Raw genomic sequence first — 25,333 nt, forward strand, 5'->3', positions numbered from 1 at the left:
GGCCTGCGCAGCTGAGCGGCGCTACGCCACGAGCGTAGCGCGACGAGCCCCCAGCGCGCAGGCGCAGCGGCGACGGCGTCGGCGGCGGCGGCGGCAGCGGCCCCGGCCGAGGTGCGCGCTGGGGGGGAGGGGGGGCCGGAGAGGAGCATGAATGGAGCAAAATGGCGGATCATGTGCAGGTGAGAGGAGCCGCGGGGGGGAGGGGGCGGCCACGGAGAGCGGCGAGTGGAGTCTGGGGCGCACGCGGCCCACAGGGCGCCAGCCGGTTCGGGGTTCGCCAGGCCCACGCCGCCGCCACTCGGGGCTCTGGAGCCGCCGCCCGTCCCGGAGCCCCGGGGCCTTTCCCGCCTCCCAGGCCGGGGGCCTCCTCCGTCCCCTCCCACCCGGTCCCACGCCTCGCGCGCGGGGCTGCAGGAGCAGGAACGGGCGTCCCGGCGCGCGCAGCCCACAACGCTTGTCAGTCACTGTCTTCGTGCCCGGGGGAGGCCTCCGTCAAGTCCTCGGGGGCCCCCCCCGCCCCACGGTGAAGCGAGGGGGACCCCCTTGCTGACTCTCTCCTGAGGGGGATGCCCCCATTACGCCCGCCATCCCTCAACAGATAACAAAAAGGAAACCTCGCGCTGATAAACCTCGCTCTCTGGAGTCTTTCCCGCCGCCTTCCTCTCACACCCCGGAATATGAGAGACCCCCCCCAGCCACCCCGGCCTCCTTCCCCCTCCCACGGATGCGCCCTTCGCTCCGACACTCCAAATCGCACAGCCCGGAGGGCCGAGCTCCCCGGTCCTCCAAAATGGGTGCTCAGGCCTCGGCCCGCCTCTCCTCGCGTCCTCCTAGCCACAGTGAAGGAGTTGAGCGCCCACACCTACCATGAAACACTGGGTGGAGGGGGGTGTGTCTGAAAGGAGAGATGCAGGGTTGGGTGCAGACGTTGCTCGGGAGGGTCTTGATCTGGCTCAAGAGCTGCCCCGAGCGTGCTGTGGGACCAGGCCACTCTCCTCAAAGACAGGCACAGGCCCTAGAAAGGGACAGCCCACACCAAACCCAGTAGCAGCTGGAGGACTGCAGGGTTTAATTTCTTGCAAACTAGATAAAGTTTTTCCTGTCCGTGCCTGAGATCTGATATTTTTGTGACAGTTGATGCACGTCCATTGTGGGGAACCTTCCAATTTTCTAGGTAACCAACTGCACAGGTTTTGTATTGTGGGAAGGAAAGATTAGAGGGCAACAAGTGTCGCCTTTATACTCTATGGCATCATTCCTCAAGTGAAAAGAATGATGTCATTCTTAATACGTCTACAAGAATCTGAAGTGATGTGACTTCTGCCCCTTTCTTTGTAGAAAAGGGACTAAATAAAATACTTAATTTTCGGGCCAGAGATCAGTAAAGTAGATCTTCGGAGTGTGCGGGACAAGTTGTCAGGACAGAATTATAGCAAGAAACGTAACCACAGATGGAAAACCACCGGATTTGTGTTTCAAAGTCACTACCTTGGCTTAATTCAGAAGTGGCAGTAAAAGTTGATACAAAGAGATGATGATAATAATAATAATAGTGTAGCACCTTGAGTTTTATAGCAGCCATTTCTAAGAAGCGTGAAAGATTTTACGTGATTTTTAAAAATTCTTGCATCTTACAAGACTCAGTAGGCAGGAATTACTTCTGTCATTTAAAGGAACAAAAACCAAAGCACAAGAATGATAATGAGATTTGCTTAAGATAAAGCTAAGTGTCCCAAAGTCTTTGGAGGTTGGATCTAGTGCACTTCCTTACTGGGGGATGGGGGGTGTCTATGAGCATTCTAGAACAGGCTTTGAGTAGATAGCCTTTCTGACCGTGCTTTGGCATGCAGAGAGGGTCAGTACTTTTATGAGTATGCATCGTGCTATTTGCTGCTTCCCCTAAAGAAATCTCTTAATGTGATCTCCCACATTTTTGAAGCGAAAAGGTTGTCGTTCTGTGAAAGTCAGGATGCATCAAAGCAATCTTCACAGCATTTGTCGCTCCAAGGAAGGTCTGTTTTATTTTTAGTAAGATGTTGTTCTCCCACTCACCACTCAGAAATCTACGGAAGTAAGAATTTATTAACTTTTCAAAACAAAGGGGAGCATCTTGGTCAATGTTTTATTTGTAACCTTTATTTACTTTTAAGAGCTGCAATCTGTTGGTCTAAATTAGTGCTTAGTGGTCTTCATATCACCGGGGTAAGTTTGTGAGTGAATTTTTTTCTTTGGAGAGAATGGGACATCCTGCTTTTCTTTGTTAGACCAGTAAGTGTTAATAGTATTGGGCACTCACAGACTTTAAGGTGGTACTTTATTGTGGCAGAAAACCTTCCTGTGAAAAAGATACACCCTTCCCTAGGTAGAATGAGTAATTAAAGGATTCATTCAAGACCTGTCTGCAATGAATTGTGGGGAGGGTGGCAGGGATATTTTTCTCATAACACTGATCAAACGTGAAGTTTATATAGGTGTCTGTTACAGATTCATGACTGATTATTTGAGAGCTGCATTTGTAGAACTAAATAGTCGAGTCATTACATATCTAGTGCTTTTCTGAACCACCAGGGTGAGCAGTTTTTTCATAATTGAGGCTGAGTGTCATATGATTCTCCGGTTCTCTCAGGCTTATGTCTTGGATATCTCTCTTCTAAGGATATGTGTTTTATGGACGATTTTAAGTGCTATAAAACTTTCGTAATGGGGAAATTACAATATTTGGTTTGCTTTTTAGCTCTGTTGATGTTATAGGGAAGTGTCTGTAGAAGAGTGCCCTTAAGCAGCTCCTCGATGTGATGGGTTTCTAACTCTTGGTCTCAGATAACCTTGTCTAACTTTCACCCTGAGGAGAGGGTAGTTACAAAGCTTTGCCTGGGAGAAAAAAAATCAAACTTATGTTTTGTGTTTAATTATCTTTAGTTGCCATTCCTTTCATGTTTTTTTTAACATACCTAAAGCTGGCAAGTTATTGCAAAGAGATGAAGACAATGCTCAGCAAACAGTGGTGATAAAAAAGATTAAGAAGGATCAGATGTTTTAATAGTGCTAGCTGGTGTTCCGGAGCTCGAGAGGAAAAGGAAAGAATATGATTTATATATCGAATATGCTATTTAATATGAATTAGCTGTACTATAAATAATGGAAATGAAGACTGATTTTAGGATTTTGTTGGAATTACTACATTGTTGTATTGGGTCTTATCCCAAATCCTGAAGTATTATTTAGTGGGCTCTGCATTATGACTATACTAGCAGAATGTACTATTTGCAACGTAGTCATAGTTTGTTTTAAATTCCAGGCACAGTCATTAAATATTGACTGCCAGTGTAACTCTAGGGAGTTGCGAAGAATCATTACAACTTGTCAGGTTAAATTTTAGCAGGGTGCAAAAATTCGGCCTGATGATAGCAAAAGTGATGGTTGTTTTTTCAGATTTTAACAATACACAAGGAAATGATAAGTGCTATGGGTAGTCCATTTTGAGAAGGGAGTTCCATATAACTTTTGAGAATTTTAAATGTGAAAAACAATAACTTTTCTAACTTTTTTCCAGTTCATCTAATACCAGAATGCTTAGTGTGTGCAAGGCCCTTTCTGTGCTGGGCACTGCAGAGGATTCAGAATGAGAAAGACACTGGAGCCAGACTGCTGAAATGTTCAATTCTGATGCTCTTTTGGCAGGCTTCAGGAGCACACACATAGATACGAGAAAGAATACATTGATTTCAAATCCCAGCACTTTGGGAGGCCGAGGCAGGCGGATCAAGAGGTCAGGAGATCGAGACCATCCTGGCTAACACAGTGAAACCCCGTCTCTACTAAAAATACAAAAAAATTAGCAGGGTGTGATTGCGGGCGCCTGTAGTCTCAGCTACTTGGGAGGCTGAGGCAGGAGAATGGCGTGAACCCGGGAGGCGGAGCTTGCAGTGAGCCGAGGTCGCGCCACTGCACTGCAGCCTGGGTGACAGAGCGAGACTCCGTCTCAAAAAAAAAAAAGAAAGAAAGAAAGAGTACATTGATTTCAAAACATGCTACATCTGTGTTGGATGATAAGCAATAACTATGTCCCATTACCCACTCCCACCCTGATATACCTCTTTCGTGGGTTTATACAAATAATACATGTATGTTTTATTTCATTATTTTACTTCCATTCACACTGGAAATGTCTGTATTTAAAACATATATATATATATATATATATTTACTTGATTACGCTGACTTTAGTATATTTCCTCTGAAAGCCTTGGGAAAAATTAAGAGATGTATATGTACATATGGGATCATTCAAACACTTAACACACGTGTAAAAAAATACAGTACAGTGATGGAAGAATCTCTAATTTAGATGAAGGTATAGAAAGAAGTATCAGGAAGATCCCTGTTATATGTCTACAGAGAAATTAGCTTCCATTTGACCGAGAAATTGATGTTCATAACCACCAGCTGTATTTTCTTTTTTCTTGGTTGGGTTTTGAAAGCAATATTGTACCACAGCCTTTCAAGGTGGGAAAGTTGCCAGTTTAAACCAATAAGCTAATGTCTGTCTGTAGGTAAAACTACTGAGGCTACTTTCCCCACTTCAGTATGTTAAGGAAGATAGTGTTTTGAAACTGCATGTTTTTTTTTAAACACCTAACATCTCACATTTTCTCAGGGTTAGGAATCTGGGAGTGGCTTAACTAGATGGTTTTGGTTAGGGGTCTCATTTGCAGTCAAACTCTTAGCTGGGGCTCCAGGCTGCATTCCACCTCAGGGTTTGACTTGAGGATAGAGAATTTTCTTTCAGGTTTACTCACAGTGGGCCTGGTCAGGCCTCAGTTCCTCACTAGCTGTTGTCTGGAGACTGCAGTTCGTTACCAGTGGGCCTCTCCTAGCGCATCATTTTTAAGGACTTCATTAAATTCTGCAATGATATATGCTGTGTATAAGTGACCCATCTTGTTATTTGTTTCAAAAACTTTTTATTGAAATATATACCTGCAGACAGAAATCCTAAGTGTTCAGCTTGATGAATTTTCACAAAGTGAATACTCCTTTGTAACCAGCACCCAAATCAAGTCAATATTACCGGTGCCCCAGAAGTCCCCTGATACCCTCTCAACAGCTACCTGTAGCCCCCCACACCCTACCACTAACTACTATCCTGTCATTTGAGTTTTAAATCTGCTTTTAGAACTTAAGCTGAGTAACTTGAGAGTTTTAGCTTCAAAGCCAGGGGGAGAAGCAGTACAGAGCAGTGATTATACAGCTTTGGGGGGATTTATTTCAGAATGTGATGGAAGCTATGTTAGTGCTCTCTGGTAGGGGTGGGGAGAGTGTGCCTACACAAAATTTTACCTACAATTTTAGGCCATTCATGAACCTTGTTAGAGTTTAAAGATAGGTGCCTTTTTAGATGAAAATGCTTACAACATTTTATTGAGAAACTGATTTACAAGTATTTCTGTTTTGACTTATTTGAAATCTAGTTCAGGACCATGATAGATGTTCCTGGAGAGTTACATGCAAGCTGAATTTTTAAATACTGAATTAAATTCTTGAGGATGATTAATGGTGACCACTTAAGCATCTACTAATATCCCATTTTTGTTACTGTGCAGACACATAGAAGGAAATACAATATGTGATAGTCTGCTTTCAGGGCCTTACATTGAATTGAGCATCATAACAAGCCTGGTCATTGAGTTGTGAATTTGTAATGAGACTGGTTTTGTCGACATGCCCCTGATTGAGGGGGCAGTTACTACCCCATTATATTTTTCCCCCATTCCAATACATCTGAGGAATACATTCATTCCTAACATTTATAGTGACTCATTACTAGGAAATTCTCAATGGAATGGGATTGGTACCCGGGAGGCATATCAAAATCTTGAGGGAGGAAGGACAGTTGTAAAAACCTAGATCCTAAGTATTTCTGATATTTGTTTCAATGGCTGTTCACCCCTTCACACATGTGTGCATGCACACAAGGACACACACACTTCTACTGCCATAAAATGGGAAGGATGTATTTAAGAGAAGGCAGAATTGGAAACTTCATGCCAGCATTAATTGATCTCATTTAATGCTCACCGCAGCACTGTAACATCGGTATAGAGATAATAGTAATAGAATTTTCCTTGAAATAAGGTGATTGAAAGACCTCGTATCTCTGGAAGACCGGAGAACTCGCTGTGGGAAGATTTAGATGATGTTCGTGGTGGTGGTTATTGTAAGAGTTACTGGAGTGTGACTTGGTTGGGCTTAGGGAAAGGGGGATACCAATATTAACTGAGTGTCTGTTATATGCCAGGCACCATGCTAAGCCTTTTATAGTGTTATGCCATTTAATTGGGAAACTCATTTGGTCTCTGAGCCTGGATTAAGTGATCTGTGAAGTCCCTTGTACTTCAGGCATTCCAGATGGGATTTCCAGTTGTCATCCTTATATTCTCTCCCCAATATACCACTGTGTTCTCAATTCTTATGTGCATGTTTGTAAAATTTCTTAAAATATTTATGCTCAAACTAACATTTCCGTTTCATCTATCTTAAATATCTCTTCCTCTTCTTGATGCCCAATTTCTAAAACTCCCAGAGTTTTTTTCTGTCAGATTAGTCATCTGTAGCATGTCTCACAAATTGAGTTCTCTCATGCCCCAAACAGTAACGAAAGAGGTCTCTTAGTTGGACAATAAGCAGTGAAAGATATTTCTTATGGGACAAGAAATTAACATTATTAGTCAAATGTTGATGCTGGTAGGCTGAGAAATGATTCTCACTTAAAAACCCTGGGTTTTAAACAAAGTCTCTTAGAAAAACATTAGTTAGATGAAAAAAAAAGATCAAAATAATTTTCTCTGGAAAATAAGGTTCCTCTGAAAACAAGCAGATTATTAAAATAATCCGTTATACTACTTCAGGAAATTGTAATGTTATAGCTGTGGTGGCCTTTTAGCTTTTAAGTATATGAACTTGTGTTGGACACATGCTAATCTCGTTGGTATTTGCATAAGAATGATATTTAAAGTGTGCAGTCTCAGAAAGAATTGAGAGTCTTGCTAGACATTTGCCCTAAAGTTTTAGTCAATTTATGGTTTAAAGGGGTGTATTTAAGGCTAGAAAAGGGAAATGAAGCGTTTTCTTAGGATTTTTTCCAATTCTATTTAGAATTGTTTGCAAAGTTTTGGAAGCATATGTCATGAGTTTGGCAAAAATTATTTCAAAGCTTGTTTTTTTTTTTAACCTCATTCACCTCCACTAACTCCTGAACTTCAGTGCTTTATTTCTGTCTTCCAAAAAGACATCTAAAATCAGTAATGAAATTTAACTTTAAGAACCTGTAACATAAAGTTTGCTCTGAAAAAGATCTGGGAAACCTGATGTATATTTCTCATATCTATGCATCTGTACTCAGTTGAAAAAAAATCTAAATTTTACCCAGTATATAGCCACAAATTATTTAGAATATAATGTTTTGTGTCAGTAGGTGATTTTTTATCTTCAGCTTGTCATTGACCCATCTAAGGATCCCTGCGAGGTCTTGTGAAAAACTAGCCTGGGGCATACCCAAGAATTTTAAAGATTAAATAAAACTTACTGGAAAATGTGACCTTGTTTTCCTTAGTCTTAATATTTTGAACTGATAATGTTCCAGAACTGACCAACTTTCTTCAGGCTTTCATAAAACCAGTATTAAATTGTTTTTAGGCGAATTAAACCTGAGCAACAGGGAGTATGTAAGGATAAGCCAGGCAGGGGCACAGATAGATGCTTATAGTCCCAGCTACTGGGGAGGCTGAGCTGGGAGGATCACTTGGGTACAGGAGTTCAAGTCCAGCCTGGGTAACATAGCAAGACCCCAAGTCTTAAAAAATAAAATAAAATAAAATAAAATTCAAATAAAATAAGGACATTATCCCACAGGTGTTACAAATGAAAATTTGTTGTAATGTAAAAGATTAATTACTATTTCTTGGAATTCTGCAGTTAGACACACTCCAAACAGGGAGAGCAGAATGTTGTGAGCAAGAAGTTTTAATTTCACATAATTCCTAAAACATGTCCATTCAGAGCTATTTGATTTAGGTTACTATTAATGTACCCTAAAGGTTCCTAGAGGCACATTTCCTGTCAATATTGATAACATTGATAGAGTGAGACTTAAAAACCAGCTTCTTTTTTTTTTTTAGATGGAGTTTTGCTCTTGTTGCCCAGGCTGGAGTGCAGTGGCATGATCTTGGCTCACCACAACCTCTGCCTCCTGGGTTCAAGCAATTCTCCTGCCTCAACCTCCCGAGTATCTGGGATTATAGGCATGCACCACCACGCCCGGCTAATTTTGTATTTTTAGTAGAGATGGGGTTTCTCCATGTTGGTCCAGCTGGTCTTGAGCTCGTGACCTCAGGTGATCCTCCCGCCTCGGCCTCCCAAAGTGCTGGGATGACAGGTGTGAGCCACCACGCCCAGCTGACCCAACTTTTTATCTGTTCCTCCCATACCTCTCACCTCTAATGTAAACAGCACTCACGAAAGTGGATATTTGGTTCATAAAAAGATGACTTTTGGGTAAATCTGATGCCAGTGGAATAAAATCTTTCCTTTTTACTCAAATTTTATGTGTACAGTAAACTACATCCATTTAAAGTGTACAAATTGACAGATACATACACCTGTGACTCTGGGATCGAAATATGGAACATTTCCATTTTGCAGTCTGTCCCTCCCTCAGCTCTCAGCCCCACACAACCCTGTTCTGCTTTCTGTCACTATAAATTAGTTTGCGTTTTCTGGAATTTTATATAATGGACTTACTGTGTACTCTTGTTTTCTGACTTCTTTCACTCAGCAAGGTGACTCTGAGATTCATTCTCATTGTTGCATAATAGGAGTGCTTGGTTACTTTTCATTGTTGACAAGTGTTCCATTGTATGAATATATCACAGTGGATGTATCCATTCACTCTTTGGGAGACATTCAGGTTGTTCCCAGTTTTTAGTCATTGTGAATAAAGGTGCTGTGAATATTCATATACCAGTCTCTGTATGGATGTACATTTTTATTTTTCTTGAGTACCTGGGAGTAGAATGGCTGAGTCCTATGGTGTACATTTACTTTTTTTTTTTTTTTTTTTTTGAGATGGAGTCTCACTCAGTTGCCCAGTCTGGAGTGCAGTGGTGCGATCTCGGCTCACTGCAAGCTCCGCCTCCTGGGTTCACACCATTCTCCTGCCTCAGCCTCCCTAGTAGCTGGGACTATAGGCACCCGCCACCACACCCGGCTAATTTTTTGTATTTTTTTAGTAGAGATGGGGTTTCACCTTGTTAGCCAGGATGGTCTTGATCTCCTGACCTCGTGATCCGCCTGCCTCGGCCTCCCAAAGTGCTGGAATTACAGGCGTGAGCCACTGCGCCCTGCCATGTATGTTTACATTTTTAAAGAAACAACCAATTTTCCAAAATGACTGTACATCGAGTTATTTCATAACTTCACCAATATTTAGTATGTCATTCTTTTGCCATTCTAGTAGGATCTTGTGTTTTTAGTTTGTACTTCTTTGATGACTGACATGTTGAGCATCTCTTCACGTGCTTACTGACATTTGTATATCTCAGGCTTGCAAACCAGGCTGGTGTTTTGGCCTGACAGCCTATTTTTGTATGGCCTGCACCCTGGAATAGCTTTTACATTTTAAATGATTGAAAACATCTAAAAGAATAATATTCCATGTTGCATGATAATTATATGAAATTCTGATTTCACTGTTCATAAATAAGTTTTATTGAAATATGCATTCGTCTCTGTATCCTCTATGGCTGTTTTTGTACCACAGTGGCAGATTTGAATAGGCTTGACAGACATTTTGGCCTAAAACATTTACTCTCTGGCCCTGTAGAGAAAACATTTGCAGACTCCTGGTAGATCTTCTTTGGTGATGGGTCCCTTCAAATCTATTGCCTGACTTTTGGGTGGAGGAGGTACCAGCCTAGTATGTTTCTAATCCAAGCCCAGTTTGACAGGAACTGCATCAAGTTCTTCAGTCGTGCCAACCACGTTTCAAGTGCTCAGTAGCCACATAAGGCTAGTGGCTACCATATTGCATAGTGCACATCTAAAATATTTCCACTATCATGGAAATTTCTATTGGACAGTGCTACTCTAGAATAAACTTGCCACTGAACCAAAGGGATTAGAAGCAAAGTGGAACATAGGTTATAGGATTGCTTTCCTAGATGTCAGTAAAAATAAGCTAGATCCTCGTCCTCTCAGATGTGTGTGAATGCAAATGGATATATTTTGTTATCCATGTATGTCCTGTTCTCTTGGCCAAGTGATGAGAGAAAGCAGTTAACTCGTAAAAGAAATTCAGAATTTTACTGATAGGAAATAGTTTTAGAAGAAAAAAACAAGTGTTAATGTATTATCTCCCAAAGCATTTTGCAAAGAACAAACCTTCTAAAATTCCTACATATTTGTAACTATTTTACAGATGACATGGAGGATATGGAGGGAAATACTAAACCATGAAATCACTATTTCCTGGTGCTAAGTCCTGATATACTAGCAATCCTAGTTCTCTTCAGCTTCTAATTTTAAAATATTATTTACCATAAAGTTTTTCATAATAGCATGAGCTTTGAAAATAATGCAGAATATTCTAAGTTGAAATGGCTAAGATAGCCTATTTTAAGATTGAATTTAAAGGGTTGTTTTTTTTTTTTTTTTTTCAGTGAAAACTGTTTTGTGTGACTGTGCTGAGGGGCAGGCATAACTGACTCTAAAGAGTGAAGTGAAAGTCAGTAAATCTATGATTACATAGTCATTCTCTTTGGCGAAAATATTATGTAATTATGCATTATTTTGTTCTTAACATAGAGATGTTTGTAAGTTTTTGGTGATTCATCACTCATGTCAATAACTTCCTAATCCATCCTAGAAATAAATGTTTTGCTGAAGTGGGAATATAAATGCACCAGCTAACACTGAGCAAGTAGGGGAAATGTGTAATGAGTAAATGTTTTAGAGGCATCCAGAAAGATATGTTTTAAAACAACTTCTGCCATTTCTGGTTTCAAACATGGTTTCTGTCACATTCTGTAATTGACCAGATATATTTTATTTTTATTTATTTTTTTCTGAGACGGAGTCTCGCTCTGTCACCCAGGCTGGAGTACAGTGGCCGGATCTCTGCTCACTGCAAGCTCCGCCTCCCGGGTTTACGCCATTCTCCTGCCTCAGCCTCCCGAGTAGCTGGGACTACAGGCGCCTGCCACCTCGCCCGGCTAGCTTTTTGTATTTTTTAGTAGAGACGGGGTTTCACTGTGTTAGCTAGCCAGGATGGTCTCGATCTCCTGACCTCGTGATCTGCCCGTCTCGGCCTCCCAAGACCAGATATATTTTATATGTACCCTAAATGTTCACCTATTTAATAGAATAGTATTGTTTAGAATACTATTATCCTCCTGGTTATTTGGTGAGATACACACATCAGTAAACATTCCCTCATTTGGCTGGTATTGTTTGGTCATGTGTTGTGTGCCAGATTGTTAGGCAATGGGAATATAAATGTGAATAAAATATAGTGTCCTTGTTCAAGGACCTGAATAGATAGAAATGTACACCAATAACGATTATAGAGCAAGATCAGTGATAGGACACTTTTATGCATAGAACATAAGACACAAGTGTCAGTCCTCCCTTGGAGATCCAGGAAAGCCTTCTTAAAGTGGTGAATCATTAAGCCAGATCTGAAAAGGCCTGGTGTTCTCCAGGTTGATAAGAGCACACCAAGCAAAGTACCATAGATAAAGCTATATATATGTTCACGTAACATTCCAGGAAAGCAAATATGGCTTCTATAGAGGAAATCAATGTAATGGTAGGAAGAGACCAGAACATGAAGTGCCTCTTGTAGCATAATAAGGAGTTTGTACCATAGGTGTGTAGTTGAAGGTTTTTAAGTAGAGTGACAGAATAATTACTGTAACAGTGGTATAGGAAATTGATTGTTTATCTGTTATCAAGTTGAATTAGAAGTCACTTTTTTTCATAGTGAAATTCCATTTCAGTAGTCTTTAGATGTTGTAAATATCTCAGATGTCAGCTGCTTTGTTGCCCAAGCTGGAGTGCAGTGGTGCGATCTGCACTCACTTCTGGGTTCAAGCATTTCTCCCACCTTAGCTTCCCAAGTAGCTGGGACCACAGGCACACACCGCCACGCCCAGCTAATTTTTGTATTTTTTGGTAGAGGCAGGGTTTCATCATGTTGGCCAGGCTGGTCTCAAACTCCTGACCTCAAGTGATCTGCCTACCTCTGCTTCCCAAAGTGCTAGGATTACAGCCATGAGCCACTGTGCCCAACCCGTGCCTATCTTATTTCTCTCTCTCTCTTTTGTTTTTTTAGACAGAGTCTCGCTCTGTTGCCCAGGCTGGAGTGCAATGGCACAATCTCAGCTCACTGCAACCTACGCCTCCCGGGTTCAAGCGATTCTCCTGCCTCTGCCTCCCAAGTAGCTGGGACTGCAAGCACCTGCCACCACACCTAGTTAATTTTTGTATTTTTAGTAGAGGTGGGGTTTCACCATGTTGGTCAGGCTGTCCTCGAACTCTTGACCTCGGCCTCCCAAAGTGCTGGGATTACGCGCGTGAGCCACCGCACCTGGCCCATGCCTACCTTATTTCTTATTAACTTACAGCAACTGCAAGACTTGAGTGAAACACTGATACTTTATTCTATTTTGTTTGCTGGAACAGCCTCAGATTCTGTTACCACTGACAAGAGTAAAATGTTTTTTACAACCAGCAATGAAATAGGCATGCATTTAATGCAAAAAACAAGAGGTCATAGTCTCAGGAGTTTGAATAAATCATGAAATGCTGACTACTCTGGCCGCCAATACCCCTTAAAGGTTTATACCAATTCTATCTTATCTACCCTTGGTCTGTTTTGTTTCTCCATCCCATGTTTTAACTGTTAGAAAACCGGGTTCATTTTCTTTATCTTTTATCAACTGTTGTTTCAAGGGTATCTAGAAAAAGACTTCTTTTTTAAAATCTTCTATTCTGTTAGATTATTTTATTTATTTATTTTGAGACAAAGTCTTGCTCTTGTAGCCCAGGCTGGAGTGCAGTGGCGCGATCTTGGCTCATTGCAACCTCTGCCTTCCAGGTTCAAGCGATTCTTCTGCCTCAGCCTCCTGAGTAGCTGAGATTACAAGCACCTACCACCAAGCCCAGCTAATTCTTATATTTTTAGTAGAGATGGAGTTTCACCATGTTGGCCAGGCTGGTCTCGAACTCTTGACCTCAGGTGATCTGCCCGCCTCCCAAAGTGCTGAGATTACAGGCGTGAGCCACCACGCCCGGCCAGAAGCTTTTAAATATGCTGTTTGCCTGGTCTTCCTTGTTTACTGACTTGATTAATAAAAAGCATTTTCCATAGATCATACAGCAGTGTAAACTTGAAAAGCAAATTGATATTTTACAAAACTGTTAAGGGAAAAATGATTTAGAATTCCAGAGAATGAGAAAACTAGCAATGTGTGGGGCATATATGTCAAAACTTCCTGAGAAACATTTACTTAATATTCTTTTTTGCTTTTTTTTTTTTGTCAGAGGGTAAATATGAAACCCTGAATTCTTTGCTTCTGTGAATCAAAGTTCAGGGTTCCAAGATTAAGTATTGTGATTGCTTTTATCTTTCTTCCCTTTAATGTTCTGTTTTGAATTTCTTATGCTTCTTTCTTGCCCAGACTTCTAAAGGAGTACACACAGTGTTTAGGGTTTTCTCGTGGGAAAAGAGATAAAGAGAGCTGAAAAGTTTCTTTTGAATTTTTATGCCGGTTAAAACTCTGTCTTCTTCCTTTATGCCTTTATTTCTTATCTCTTCTTTTATTATTTCTAACTTTTAAATGTTTATATAATAATTGGACCACAGGTCAGTAGGCCAGAGGGGATGCTAAATGTTAATGTAGTCTAGCAGCTAGGCTATTCGTTGTTTACACCTGTGATACAAAGCTCATACCTGTCTAAACTATAGGCTATTCGTTGTTTTTACCTGTGATATAGAGGCATATACATGAATAAATAACATACAAAATGGGAGCATTCAAGGAAAGTTGGCTGTAATGTATATTTAATATTCACATTGACTTCTGTTAGAGAATCAAAGGTGTGTTTCTACAGGCGAGAAAATATTCATTGGCATGTGGTATACTGTAGTATTTTACTTCCAGGATTATAGGCATATATTACATTCTAAGGTTTTAGAACATGGTGGAAATTTCCTTCTCCTTTTGCTGGATTTGTTTGTTTGTTTGTTTAAGATGGAGTGTCGCTCTGTTGCCCAGGCTGGAGTACAGTGGCACGATCTCGGCTCACTGCAACCTCTGCCTCCTGGGTTCAAGCGATTCTCCTGTCTCAGCCATCTGAGTAGCTGGGACTACAGGTGCATACCACTACACCCGGCTAATTTTTTCTATTTTTAGTAGAGACAGGATTTCACCATGTTAGCCAGGATGGTCTTGATCTCCTGACCTCGTGATCCACCCGCACGGCCTCCCAAAGTGCTGGGATTACAGGCGTGAGCCACCACACCCGGTCCCCCCTTTTGCTGGATTTTACAGTGTTATTGTTGTTACCGTTATTTAATAGATAATATACAGTTTGAAAATTTCTCTAATTTTTGGCTTCAAGGCCATATATATCATTACTTTCCTGAGCACATGTACACAAGTCTATTTAACATTGAAATATTACCCTGACTCTTGTTTTTAAACAGAGACAGCATTATTCTGTTAACAGTGTAACATTTTTTATATTATATTTTATTTATATGGTGGGTCTATTAAGAAAGCATTGTTCAGCCAGTTAACATTTCTCTACCAGGTCCACCCCTTTTGTTTGCCCATAGCTGAATATTTGTAATGTCTCATTTGTGAATGCAGAAATTTTACTGTGTATCCATGGTGTTCAGAATAATAACTGTTATCAGGTTGATGAAGTGATATTAGAATCACATAGTTTTTAAGCTAGAAAAAAATCTTGAGTATGATTATGCAGTAAAAATAATTCATACGCCATTTTTGTAGAGGGTAGCTAACTGTATATTGCTTGTTAGAGATAATATATGAATTTTTAACTTTTCCAGTCATCAAAATCTTAATTTTGTTACATTGTTAGCATAATGAAAGAAAATGTACAAGTAAACATGCTTAAGGTTTAAATGAGAAAATTTTTTTTCAGTTGTATATTGTTACGGGGCAAATACTGTGCTACATACTAGAGATAAAATGGAAAACAAAATAGACATGTCCTTGCTTTCATAGGGTTTATAGATACTCAGTAAATTATACCAATAAATATATATTTATAAATTGCAATGAGTGCTGTGAAGAAAAATGTTGTAATGAAATATTTTTATTTTGGGGTGACAGTATTCACTGAAAGAAGGGGACAGTGTACCAGACAAAAAGAAATGACATGTTGAAAGTTCCTGAGGTGAGAAAGACCTGGAGGAACTGTAAGGAGACATCCCGACTAAACCTCGAGGAGCTAAGGAGGCAGTGGGTCTCAAGAGACTAGCAAGAACTAGAATATGATAGATTGCTATGCAGGCATTCAAGTCAGATTTCCAGAGATTTGAGTGATTTATTAAAATGCGAATTCCATATATTAGGACAAAGCAAAGAGTGAAACCTTGTGTAAACATCTTGACTATGATTTTCAGTTGCAGGGACTCGCACAAGGTTAATTGTAATAGCAAAAAACTGAAAGTACACCACAAAGCAGGTTGTGACATCTGTGTGATTAATGAAGGAAAAACTTCATGTGTTTTCAGTTGGGCTGTTTGTTGGAATTAGATCATGAGAAATGATAAACTGAACTAAGGACATTTGCATTTTATGTAGGCATTACCGAGACCAAAATCCACACTTCCCGTTTGCATCAGGACAGTCACAAAGGAGCTTTCATGCTTACTGCTCTGGGTTTTAGTTCTCTTCGGTTTGGGCTCTAATTGATTTTGCCTACTCTTTAGTTAATACAGCCAGGCATCTAAAAGGATTTTTGTATTTAAATAGCAGCTGTAGATATTTGTGGCAGGAAGTTTCAATGCTAACTAGTTTGCCATATTGCTGGAACCAAAAGTCTCAACCTAGTTTACACAGTTTTCAAATGCATTATTTCTTTTGATTTTTATGTCAAGGTGCAGACTTCTTTCAGGTGAACAAACTAATTGGAAATTAAAGTAATTTGGACATTTTGCCTAAAGTCCTACATACAGTGAGAGTCAGGATTAAAACTCTAGTTAGCTTCACGTTCAGGTATCCTTCCAGTACTCCCTCCTTTCCATTAAATACAGATAATCTTAACTCATATGTTTGGCGTGTCCATTAGTTTTCACTGATTAGCTTGACCTTTTGCTTCTTTCTCATAGATAAGACTTTAAGAGGAATTTGTTTCATTAGACCGAATTTGGAGGGAGCATTGGATTTTGAAGCAAGATCTAAATTTTTTTTTTTTTTAGATGGAGTCTCGCTTTGTCACCCAGGCTAGAGTGCAGTGGCACGATCTCAGCTCACTGCAGCCTCTGCCTCCCAGGTTCAAGCGATTCTCCTGCCTCAGCCTCCCAAGTAGCTGGGAATACAGGCACATGCTACTGCGCCTAGCTAATTTTTGTATTTTTAGTGGAGACGGGGTTTCACCATCTTGGTCAGGCTGGTCTGGAACTCCTGACCTTGTGATCCACCCGCCTTGGCCTCCCAAAGTGCTGGGATTACAGGCTTGAGCCACCGCGCCCGGCCAATGCAAGATCTAAATTTTAATCCATTTAATAGTGGCGTGACCGTGGACAAATAACTTGAACCTTCAGAGCTTTAGTTTTCTTATATATAAAATGGTGTTGGACTTCCTACTAATTAAAACCATGGCCCTTCTCATGCCCATGCAGAGTCCTGTCATGAGGGGTGGTATGGGGCAAGATCTCTCTCTCTCTCTCTTCCCCCCCCCCCCATCTCTCTGTCTCTCTCGTCTGCAAATCCCACAGACTGAATCAGCTTTCCTCATTTTTTGGTAGTTGCCACTATTCTGTCCCTTGGGGTTTTCTTTTCTCAAAACCTTTTTGTGGAATATCTCTCTCCAACAGTAACAACAGTATTTATTGAACTCTTGTCACCTGTCAGACAATGTCTGCTAACCCTACCTCTGTTAAAATTACCTGGGACCACATTTGAACCTACTGAATCAGGGTTTCGTTGTGGCATGTTAATTTTTTTTAAGATCAACACCCTCAAGTCATTCCGATTAGCAGCCATTTGTGGATCGCTGATAATTATTCCTTTTACCATGGCCTCTGTCTCTGTCCAGAAGATGCAGTCAATCAACAGAAGAATTTTTGCCCTTTTGTTTCATAGGTGTAATTTGAATATTGTAGTCTGCAGTCTTGCCCAGTATGCAGGTCACTAGATTTCTACCCTGTAAAGAATGTTTGATGCTTGTTTTCACCAGTGTTACTATGTGTATTAAATGATACATATTCTAAAGATAGTCTCAAAAGATTAATCTCCCAATTTTGATGACTCTTCAAATTTTGTGAAGCCACAAAAGCAGCATTTCCTAAGTATTTGGTGTCTCATTGGTCTATCACCTATTGCCCACAACAAGGATTATTTGATCTTAAAGTTGGAAAGTACGTATTGTATCTTTCTCTTAGAAAATTTTGGCGTATATTAGCATACTAAAGACTCTTACAAGTTCTTCTGTTTAAAAATGGGTTAACTTCTGTTTAAAATTGGTTAACTGGGCAGTTCCCAAATTGGAATTTTTTTTATCGTGTAATCCTATTAGTGGCCAGTGTGAAACACTGCTCTATAGGTAGAATTTTCTGGGGGTTTTTCTCTTTTTTTTTTTCATTTGAAAAAGAGGAATAATATTTACTTCATATGGGGTGGTTTTGCAGGTGAAATGAGAGTTGAGGGGAGAGCATTGTTGAGTGGTTAACAAGGCAACGGACTACTGACCTAAGTGCCTTGCTGTTATATACTGGCCCTAGCAAAATAAAAGCTCACTCTGCCATCAACCTTTAGATCGCTCTTAACAGACTCAGACTTTGACTAATCTGTTAGTTCCAAAATTATACCTTATTTTTAATGCATAGCACAATAAGAGGTTAAAAATTTCAAAACTGCCTATCTTGTGGAATTTTTGGCATGGCTAGAAAATGTTTAGATTAACGTGTAATTTATATAATCATTGGTAGATTATGAACGACCACCATAGGGCGTACACAAATTCATATTAGTCGAATAAATGAATGAATCTTATTTGGATGTGTTAAATGTATTTCCAAAACACACTTGAGTTCAGTCATTAAACTGTTTGCTTTTTAAAACATCTTGATCTGTTACGTTTCAGGCTGAAGCACTTTTAATATCTTATGGTGATAGTTACCAAGAAGATTAAACCTCTTAGTACTCATATAATAGGGAAGACTTTTAATTGATGTTTTGCTGGCAGACTCCACAGGAGCTGAGTTTAGTGTACTTTTCAAACTGTGCTTGTCTAATTTCCTAGGATTCTGAAGTAGCTCATGGCTGTTTCCCTCTGTTCCCGTCACTGCTCCTGTCACTGCAGTGTCCCCATCTACAACAGCTGCCATTTGTCAGCAAAGGGAAGATACTTGTCTTTGGAGTTAGTTCATTAATTATTAAAATGTTCACTAAAATCATCAGAAGTTATTTATTGGTAACCCTGTTTAATTGTAGAGGATCAAGCAGAAATTGAAGTACCCTGGACCAAAAAGGAAGTCAGTATCCAATTCTTGGTATCTTTGTTCCTCTTTTATAAAAGCAGTATATATTTGTTAAGCAGATATGTTCAAATTAATCATCAGTTTTTGCAAGTAGAAATGTTATGTGAGTAAATGAGAATCTTAAAGATTTTGGAGTAATCTATAAAGTAGATATAAATTTTGCATTAAACTCCCACTTTCATTAAACTTTTATTACTAAAGTTTCAGAGAAATAAGATATAGATAATATTTATGAGTCTTTCATATCAGTTTTTTTTCAAACTTTCTTAATATATAGCCCCCCTTTAAATGGCTATTGGTGTCTCACAAGCCCTCTGGTATTGATTTAAATTATTTTGGTTTTAATGCAACAGATATTAACAAACATAAAAATAGATGTAAATTCCTCAGGGTTGTCTTCTTGTGCAACTATAAACTGATTTACAGATTTAAAACAAACCACAAAACCAATTATGTTCAAATTAGCAACATATATTTAATATGTTAGATGATAATGTCTATAATGCTGACTGATATACCATACTTTCTTTTCTTTTATATTTTTAACATTTACATAACATAAAACTTAAAATTTGAATGTTATAGAATTCATTGACTTCCAGTACATTCACAATATTGTACAACCATTAGCACTATCTGTCTAATTCACAACATTTTCATCACCCCACAAAGAAACCCTATACCCATTAAGCAGTCACTGTAAGTTCTTTTTTAGTTCAGTATATCAAGACTGCTGGTATGCCATGTGATGACTCAATTTTCTCACCATTTTTCTGCATTCAAGGCACTGAGAAACTCATTCATAATGTAATTTGGCTTTCACTTGGTAGGATGCATCGTTTACCTATTAGGTTCACCTCTGCTCCTTTTATTTAGTCCTCGATGATTAAATTATAGCTACTTGACACTAGTCACCCCTAAACAGGAATGTGAAAACCAAACATGATACAGTACTAGATATGAAGGTGATCAGCCAGATGATTCCGAATACCCTTATATTAACTTTTTAACAGTCATAAGAATGAAAATATATCATTAAAAAAAAAAACTCATAGAGAACTCATGGAGCACTGAGACTTATCTCAGGATCCCAGATTGAGAAATGTTATAAATGATTCTTGAGGTTTTATGCGTGCTGCTTAATGAGAATGAGGAGCCTGGGCCTTTTAAGTCTCGTATTATACTTTTAAATGTTTAGGATGATTGCCCTTCTGTCTGAAAATTATCTTTTTGGGAAAGTCTTATTCATGTCTCATTTGGTAACAGCAAGATTTTATTTACGTAATTTTTTTTCACTGGGAACATGAAAAATACTCCCCTTTGGAAATTTCAAGGTGATAATAAAATGAAATAATGTAGTTTTTAGCTCTTGTATCCTTATTTTGTTCTTTACATATTCTTTCTATCTTAAAAATAGATAGGTGTAGGTTTTGCCTATGGAATATGCCCATTGTTTTTAAGCAGTAACTTGGTTTTGGATTTTTTTTTTTTTTTTTAAGGTGGAGTTTTGCTCTTCTTGCTCAGGCTGGAGTGCAGTGGTGCAGTCGCAGCCACTACAAGTTCTGTCTCCCGGGTTCAAGCGATTCTCCTGCCTCAGCCTCCCAAGTAGCTGGGATTACAGGCATGCGCCACCATGCCCAGCTAATTTTGTATTTTTAGTAGAGACGAGAGTTTCTCCGTTTTGGTCAAGCTGGTCTCGAACTCCCGATCTCAGGTGATCCGTCTGCCTTGGCCTCCCAAAGTGCTGGGATTATAGGCATGAGCCACTGTGCCTGGTCTGTTTTGGATTTTTAAAGTTGCTTTAGGGCAGTTACTTCCAACAACCAAGTAATGATTTTTTAATGCCAAAATTAATTGAGTCACATTCATGTAGAATACTTGTAATATGAGCTGAGTCTAGATTTTTGTGGATTAATTTTTAAACATATCAGGAAAACAGTATCTCCAAAATGGACAACTTTTTTTAATACTACCTGAAACGATCAGAAGGTAAATGACAAAGTGGCAAGAAATGAAACTGAAGAGACCAAATCGTAACGTGCTTTATGAGCTAAGCTAATGAGATTTAGTTTTATTCTGAAAACCAAGGGGAACTCATTGAAGAATACTTTCAAATGTAATTAGCAAACATTTACTAGTCTTTTAAATTTTATCTGAATTTATTTTCTTTGTATATGTGTTAAGAACATTATATTTTATAATCTCCCTGAATTCTGTCGTGTTTTTGAGAACTAATGAGTTATCCTTTTCAGAACTGAAATACCTTTGCTAATGGAAATGTACCTTTTCAAATGTGAAGTTGATCTTCACACTCCTAAATCTAAATAGCTAAATCTAGTTCTTAGTAGCCAGAATGTGCTGTTTGAAAATTTGGCAGAGATTGATCAAATATGTTTAAATCCATGAGTTCTTAATGATATTTTAAAAGTAATAGTATTAAAAATAACACCACCTTCAGAGGATGGTAGAATACCAATACCAGTTCATTATCTTGAAAATTGATACAGGAAAAGAATCAAGTATTTACCCTGCCCTTTTGTGAGCTAAACCAATAGATAACCAAATAGTAGATGAGTAATAAAATGTTTTGTTAAGTGTATTCTGACTAATAACTGAAAAAGAAATGATAGAATTAAAGTATCACCATTTTGTAGTCCCCACTGACTGGAGAGACATGGGAAGTATGGGTAGTAAGCAACAGTGGCTCATGGGATTACACGGATCACGGGATTACAAAAAGATACAAAGTCAAAGTCAGGCTTTTTTTTTTTTTTTTTGGAACTGGAGTCGTTGCTCTGTCACCCAGGCTGGAGTGCAGTGGCATGATCTTGGCTCACTGCAACCTCCATCTCCTGTGTTCAAACAGTTCTCCTGTCTTAGCCTCCCAAGTAGCTGGAATTATAGGCATGTGCCACCACACCCGCCTTATTTTTGAATTTTTAGTAGAGACAGGGGTTCTCTGTGTTGGCCAGGCTGGTCTCGAACTCCTGACCTCAGGTGATCCACCTGCCTTGGCCTCCCAAAGTGCTGGGACTACAGGCATGAGCCACTGTGCCTGGCCAGTGGTCAGGCATTTTGATCATCCTGTATAAGTCTTGCCCAAAACACTACCTGTATGTAATCTTGCCATAGGTGGGGTAGAACCCCAGTCTGATCCAGTCTCTGGATCCATCTGTTAGTTTTCAGGAAATACCCCAAACAGAAGTACATGCTGGATTATACCAAGTATATGTAATCAGCACAACCTAAAACTAGGGAACTCTATAGGTCAAACAGCCTGGGTTCTTCAATAGGTAAATAACAGTCATGCCTTGGTGTCTATGGAGGATTGGTTCCAGACCTTCCCCATATATGTAAATCTTGAGGATACTTAAATCCCTGATAGAAAATGGATTAGTATTTGCATATAATAAGCATATCCTCCTATATGCTTCTTTTTTTTTTTTTTCTTTGAGTCAAGGTCTTGCTCTTTCTTGCAGGCTGGAGTGCAGTGGCACAATCCTGGCTCACTGCTACCTCGACCACGCCACCAGCCCACTCCTTGGACTCAAGCAATCCTCCTACCTTGGTCTCCCTAGAAGGTGGAACTACGGGGGGTGCCACCTGACTAGTTAAGAAAATTTTTTTTGTGAGACAGGGTCTGGCCCCATTGCCCAGGCTGGTCTCAAACTCCTGGGCTCAAGCAACCGTCTTGCCTTGGCCTTCCAAAGTGCTGGGATTATAGGCAGGAGCCACTGCACTCAGACTCATATACTTTAAATCATCTCTAGATTACTTGTACTAGCTAATACAATGTAAATGCTATATAAATAGTTGTTATACTGTATTTTTTGGGGAATAATGACAAGAAAAACAGTCTATACATGTTCAGTACAGACAAAATTTTGTTTTCCAAATATTTTCAATCCATGGTTGGTTGAGTCCATAGGTACAGAATCCACAGATACAGAAGGCCAACTCTATAAGGAAATGAAAGGGATGCTGGAGAAACCTATGGATTAAAAGAGACCTAAAAGGTATTTTCATTTGTTTGTTTGTTTGTTTTTCACAGACTCTATCTTCTAGGCTTAAGCGATCCTCCCCGCCTCAGCCTTCCAAGTACTAGCTGGGACTACTGGCGTATGCCACCAGTAGTGAATTTTCTAAATTTTTGTTGTTGTTGAGTTGGAGTCTCAGGATGTTGCCTAGGCTGCCAGTTTTTTTTTCTGATGGACAAAATAAACAAACTGTAATGTCGAAAGAAGCACACATAGATGCTAAAACCATAAAAAGAAAATGACAAGGAAGTGATTACTATAAAAGTCAGTAATGGGCCGGGCGCAGTGGCTCAAGCCTGTGATCCCAGCACTTTGGGAAGCTGAGACGGGCGGATCACGAGGTCAGGAGATCAACTAACTGGTTAGTCGATCCTGGCTAACACGGTGAAACCCCGTCTCTACTAAAAAATACGAAAAACTAGCCGGGCGAGGTGGCGGGCGCCTGTAGTCCCAGCTACTGGGGAGGCTGAGGCAGGAGAATGGCGTAAACCTGGGAGGCGGAGCTTGCAGTGAGCTGAGATCCGGCCACTGCACTCCAGCCCGGGCGACAGAGCGAGACTCCATTTAAAAAAAAAAAAAAAAAGTCAGTAATGGTTACTTACATCAGGGAGGGGAGGGTGTTATGTTTGGGATAAGGCACATGGAAAGGGCTTCTGGGGGTGGTTGGCAAAGTTCTGATCCTGGACTTGAATGATGTTCTTATAATATATCCTTATAATAATTCCATTGTTCATACATTGCAATATTGGAGAAGATACAGAGGTAGCAAATAGTATTCCTAAGTATTTCTTGGTAAATAAGATAAAGTAGATCATTTGTAAGTCCTACTGTGTGTAAAGTGGCGCAGGACTCCCCAGGGGGAAGCTTTTCATCATCTGTAGCAGCAGTTCCCAAATTTTGTGGTCTTAGGGTCTTTTTACACTCTTTAATATTTTCAAGGACCTCGAAGAGCTTTTATGTGGCTTACAGCTAAAATATTTGCTGTAGAAATTCAAACAATTTTTAGAATATGTGATTCATTTAAAATAACCTTCTTAAACCCATTATAGACATTATTGTGAAAAGCTTTTTCAAGCCAAAGCACACAATTTTAGTAAGGTAGCATTATTTTATAATTTTTTGTAAATTTCTTTAATATGTATCTTATTAGAGTACAGCTGGATTGTCATAGTTACTTCTGCATTCAGACTATTTATGATACATTGTTTTGGTTGAAGTGTGTGATAAAAATCCAGCCTCACACAGATATGTAATTTGAAATTTCATATGTAATATGAAAAGGGAGGAGTATTTTAATAGCCTTTTAGATAATTGTGAGTATTCTTCAACACTTCTTCAACAAGTGATAGTTTTGTAAAGGTTAATTGCAATGTGGAATCTGAAACCATATCTGAACTTTCCTTACTCCTACATGAAAACCCCTTGGTATGCAGCAGAAATATTTATTTATGCTTCCCATATTGTTGCATGGAATAGTACAAAGATGTGTCCTCAAGTTGAGATTTAGTAAAAATAATACTTTTTCTGCTTCTTTATGAAGGGCAGTCTTACTTTAAACTGGCTGGGTTTTTGTTTTGTTTTATTTTAAATGAGTGTGTGGCAGTGAAGAATATAATGGCTCCCACTCCGCCTTGATGCCACTGCCTTAGTTTGTGATAAAGTACCAGCTGTTTTATCCACCATGGCCTTTGTACCTTTGGTGTACTGTTTGTGCAAATGTCAGTACAGCAAAGTATATAAATAATGTCTTGGTATTGCTATGAAAATAGCTTAGCTCTTACAGACCTCCTAAGTTTCAGTAACCCCCAGGAGCCCATGGACCACATTTTGGGAACCTATGAACTGGAGAACTTCGTATATCCTCACTGGCTGTTATATCCAGCACTCTCAGGTTAATTTTTTAGAAAGGTGAAACTAACTTCTTGGATTTTTAGGGAATTGGCACACAGTACAGCTTTCCCCTGGCTTGTCAAGAATTAAGAACTTGATATTTTATGGCAGTTCCCTTCGAGTGTCATGAATTAAATAAAATATTTGGGACTTTAGTGTTAGAATGCTATGGTGATTGACAGCATGTTTTAAAGTATTCTAATTCACATCATGTGAGAAATGTATAGCCCCTTTTATTCTTTGGATTACTATAACTGAATACATTTTTCTCACAAGCGTTTCTTGCCTTAATTTATTTGAAGAAATTTAGATTTAAGGATATAAAACCAGATTTTGATACTATTAAAGGGTGAGTTATTTTGTTAAACGCGTAAAATATTCCTTATTTCCCTCCCTTGAGAGTAAATACAGAATCCTATTTTTTCCCTCCTGTTTTCCCACTAGTGAGGGTAGGGCTAAGATGAGAATTCTCGTTTTCTCACCTAAATATCTCACACATTTGAAAGACATCCTACTATTAAAAAGCATTTATTTATTGACTGCTTGCTGTATGTTCAACACTGTGGAATATCATGGGAAGATAAGTTATAATCTTACTAAACAGTCAAAGAAA

General features: G+C 39.4%; 1 protein-coding gene across 3 annotated transcripts in view; it reads left to right on the top strand.

The window, feature by feature from the left end:
• XPO7 (exportin 7) overlaps positions 1 to 25,333 on the top strand; it is an 89,818-nt gene continuing 64,485 nt past the window's right edge. For 2 of the 3 annotated variants that reach the window (XM_033227303.1, XM_033227323.1), the window contains exon 1: positions 59 to 179. In XM_033227303.1, the coding sequence (XP_033083194.1) occupies positions 162 to 179 (18 nt within the window). In that variant the 5' untranslated portion in view covers positions 59 to 161. Of the gene's footprint in view, positions 180 to 25,333 lie in introns of all 3 variants that reach the window. The other variant, XM_033227286.1, reaches the window with a different exon arrangement.

The sequence above is a fragment of the Trachypithecus francoisi genome, unplaced genomic scaffold (genome assembly GCF_009764315.1).
Source record: "Trachypithecus francoisi isolate TF-2019V2 unplaced genomic scaffold, Tfra_2.0 Contig01440, whole genome shotgun sequence".
NCBI classification, from domain to species: domain Eukaryota; kingdom Metazoa; phylum Chordata; class Mammalia; order Primates; family Cercopithecidae; genus Trachypithecus; species Trachypithecus francoisi.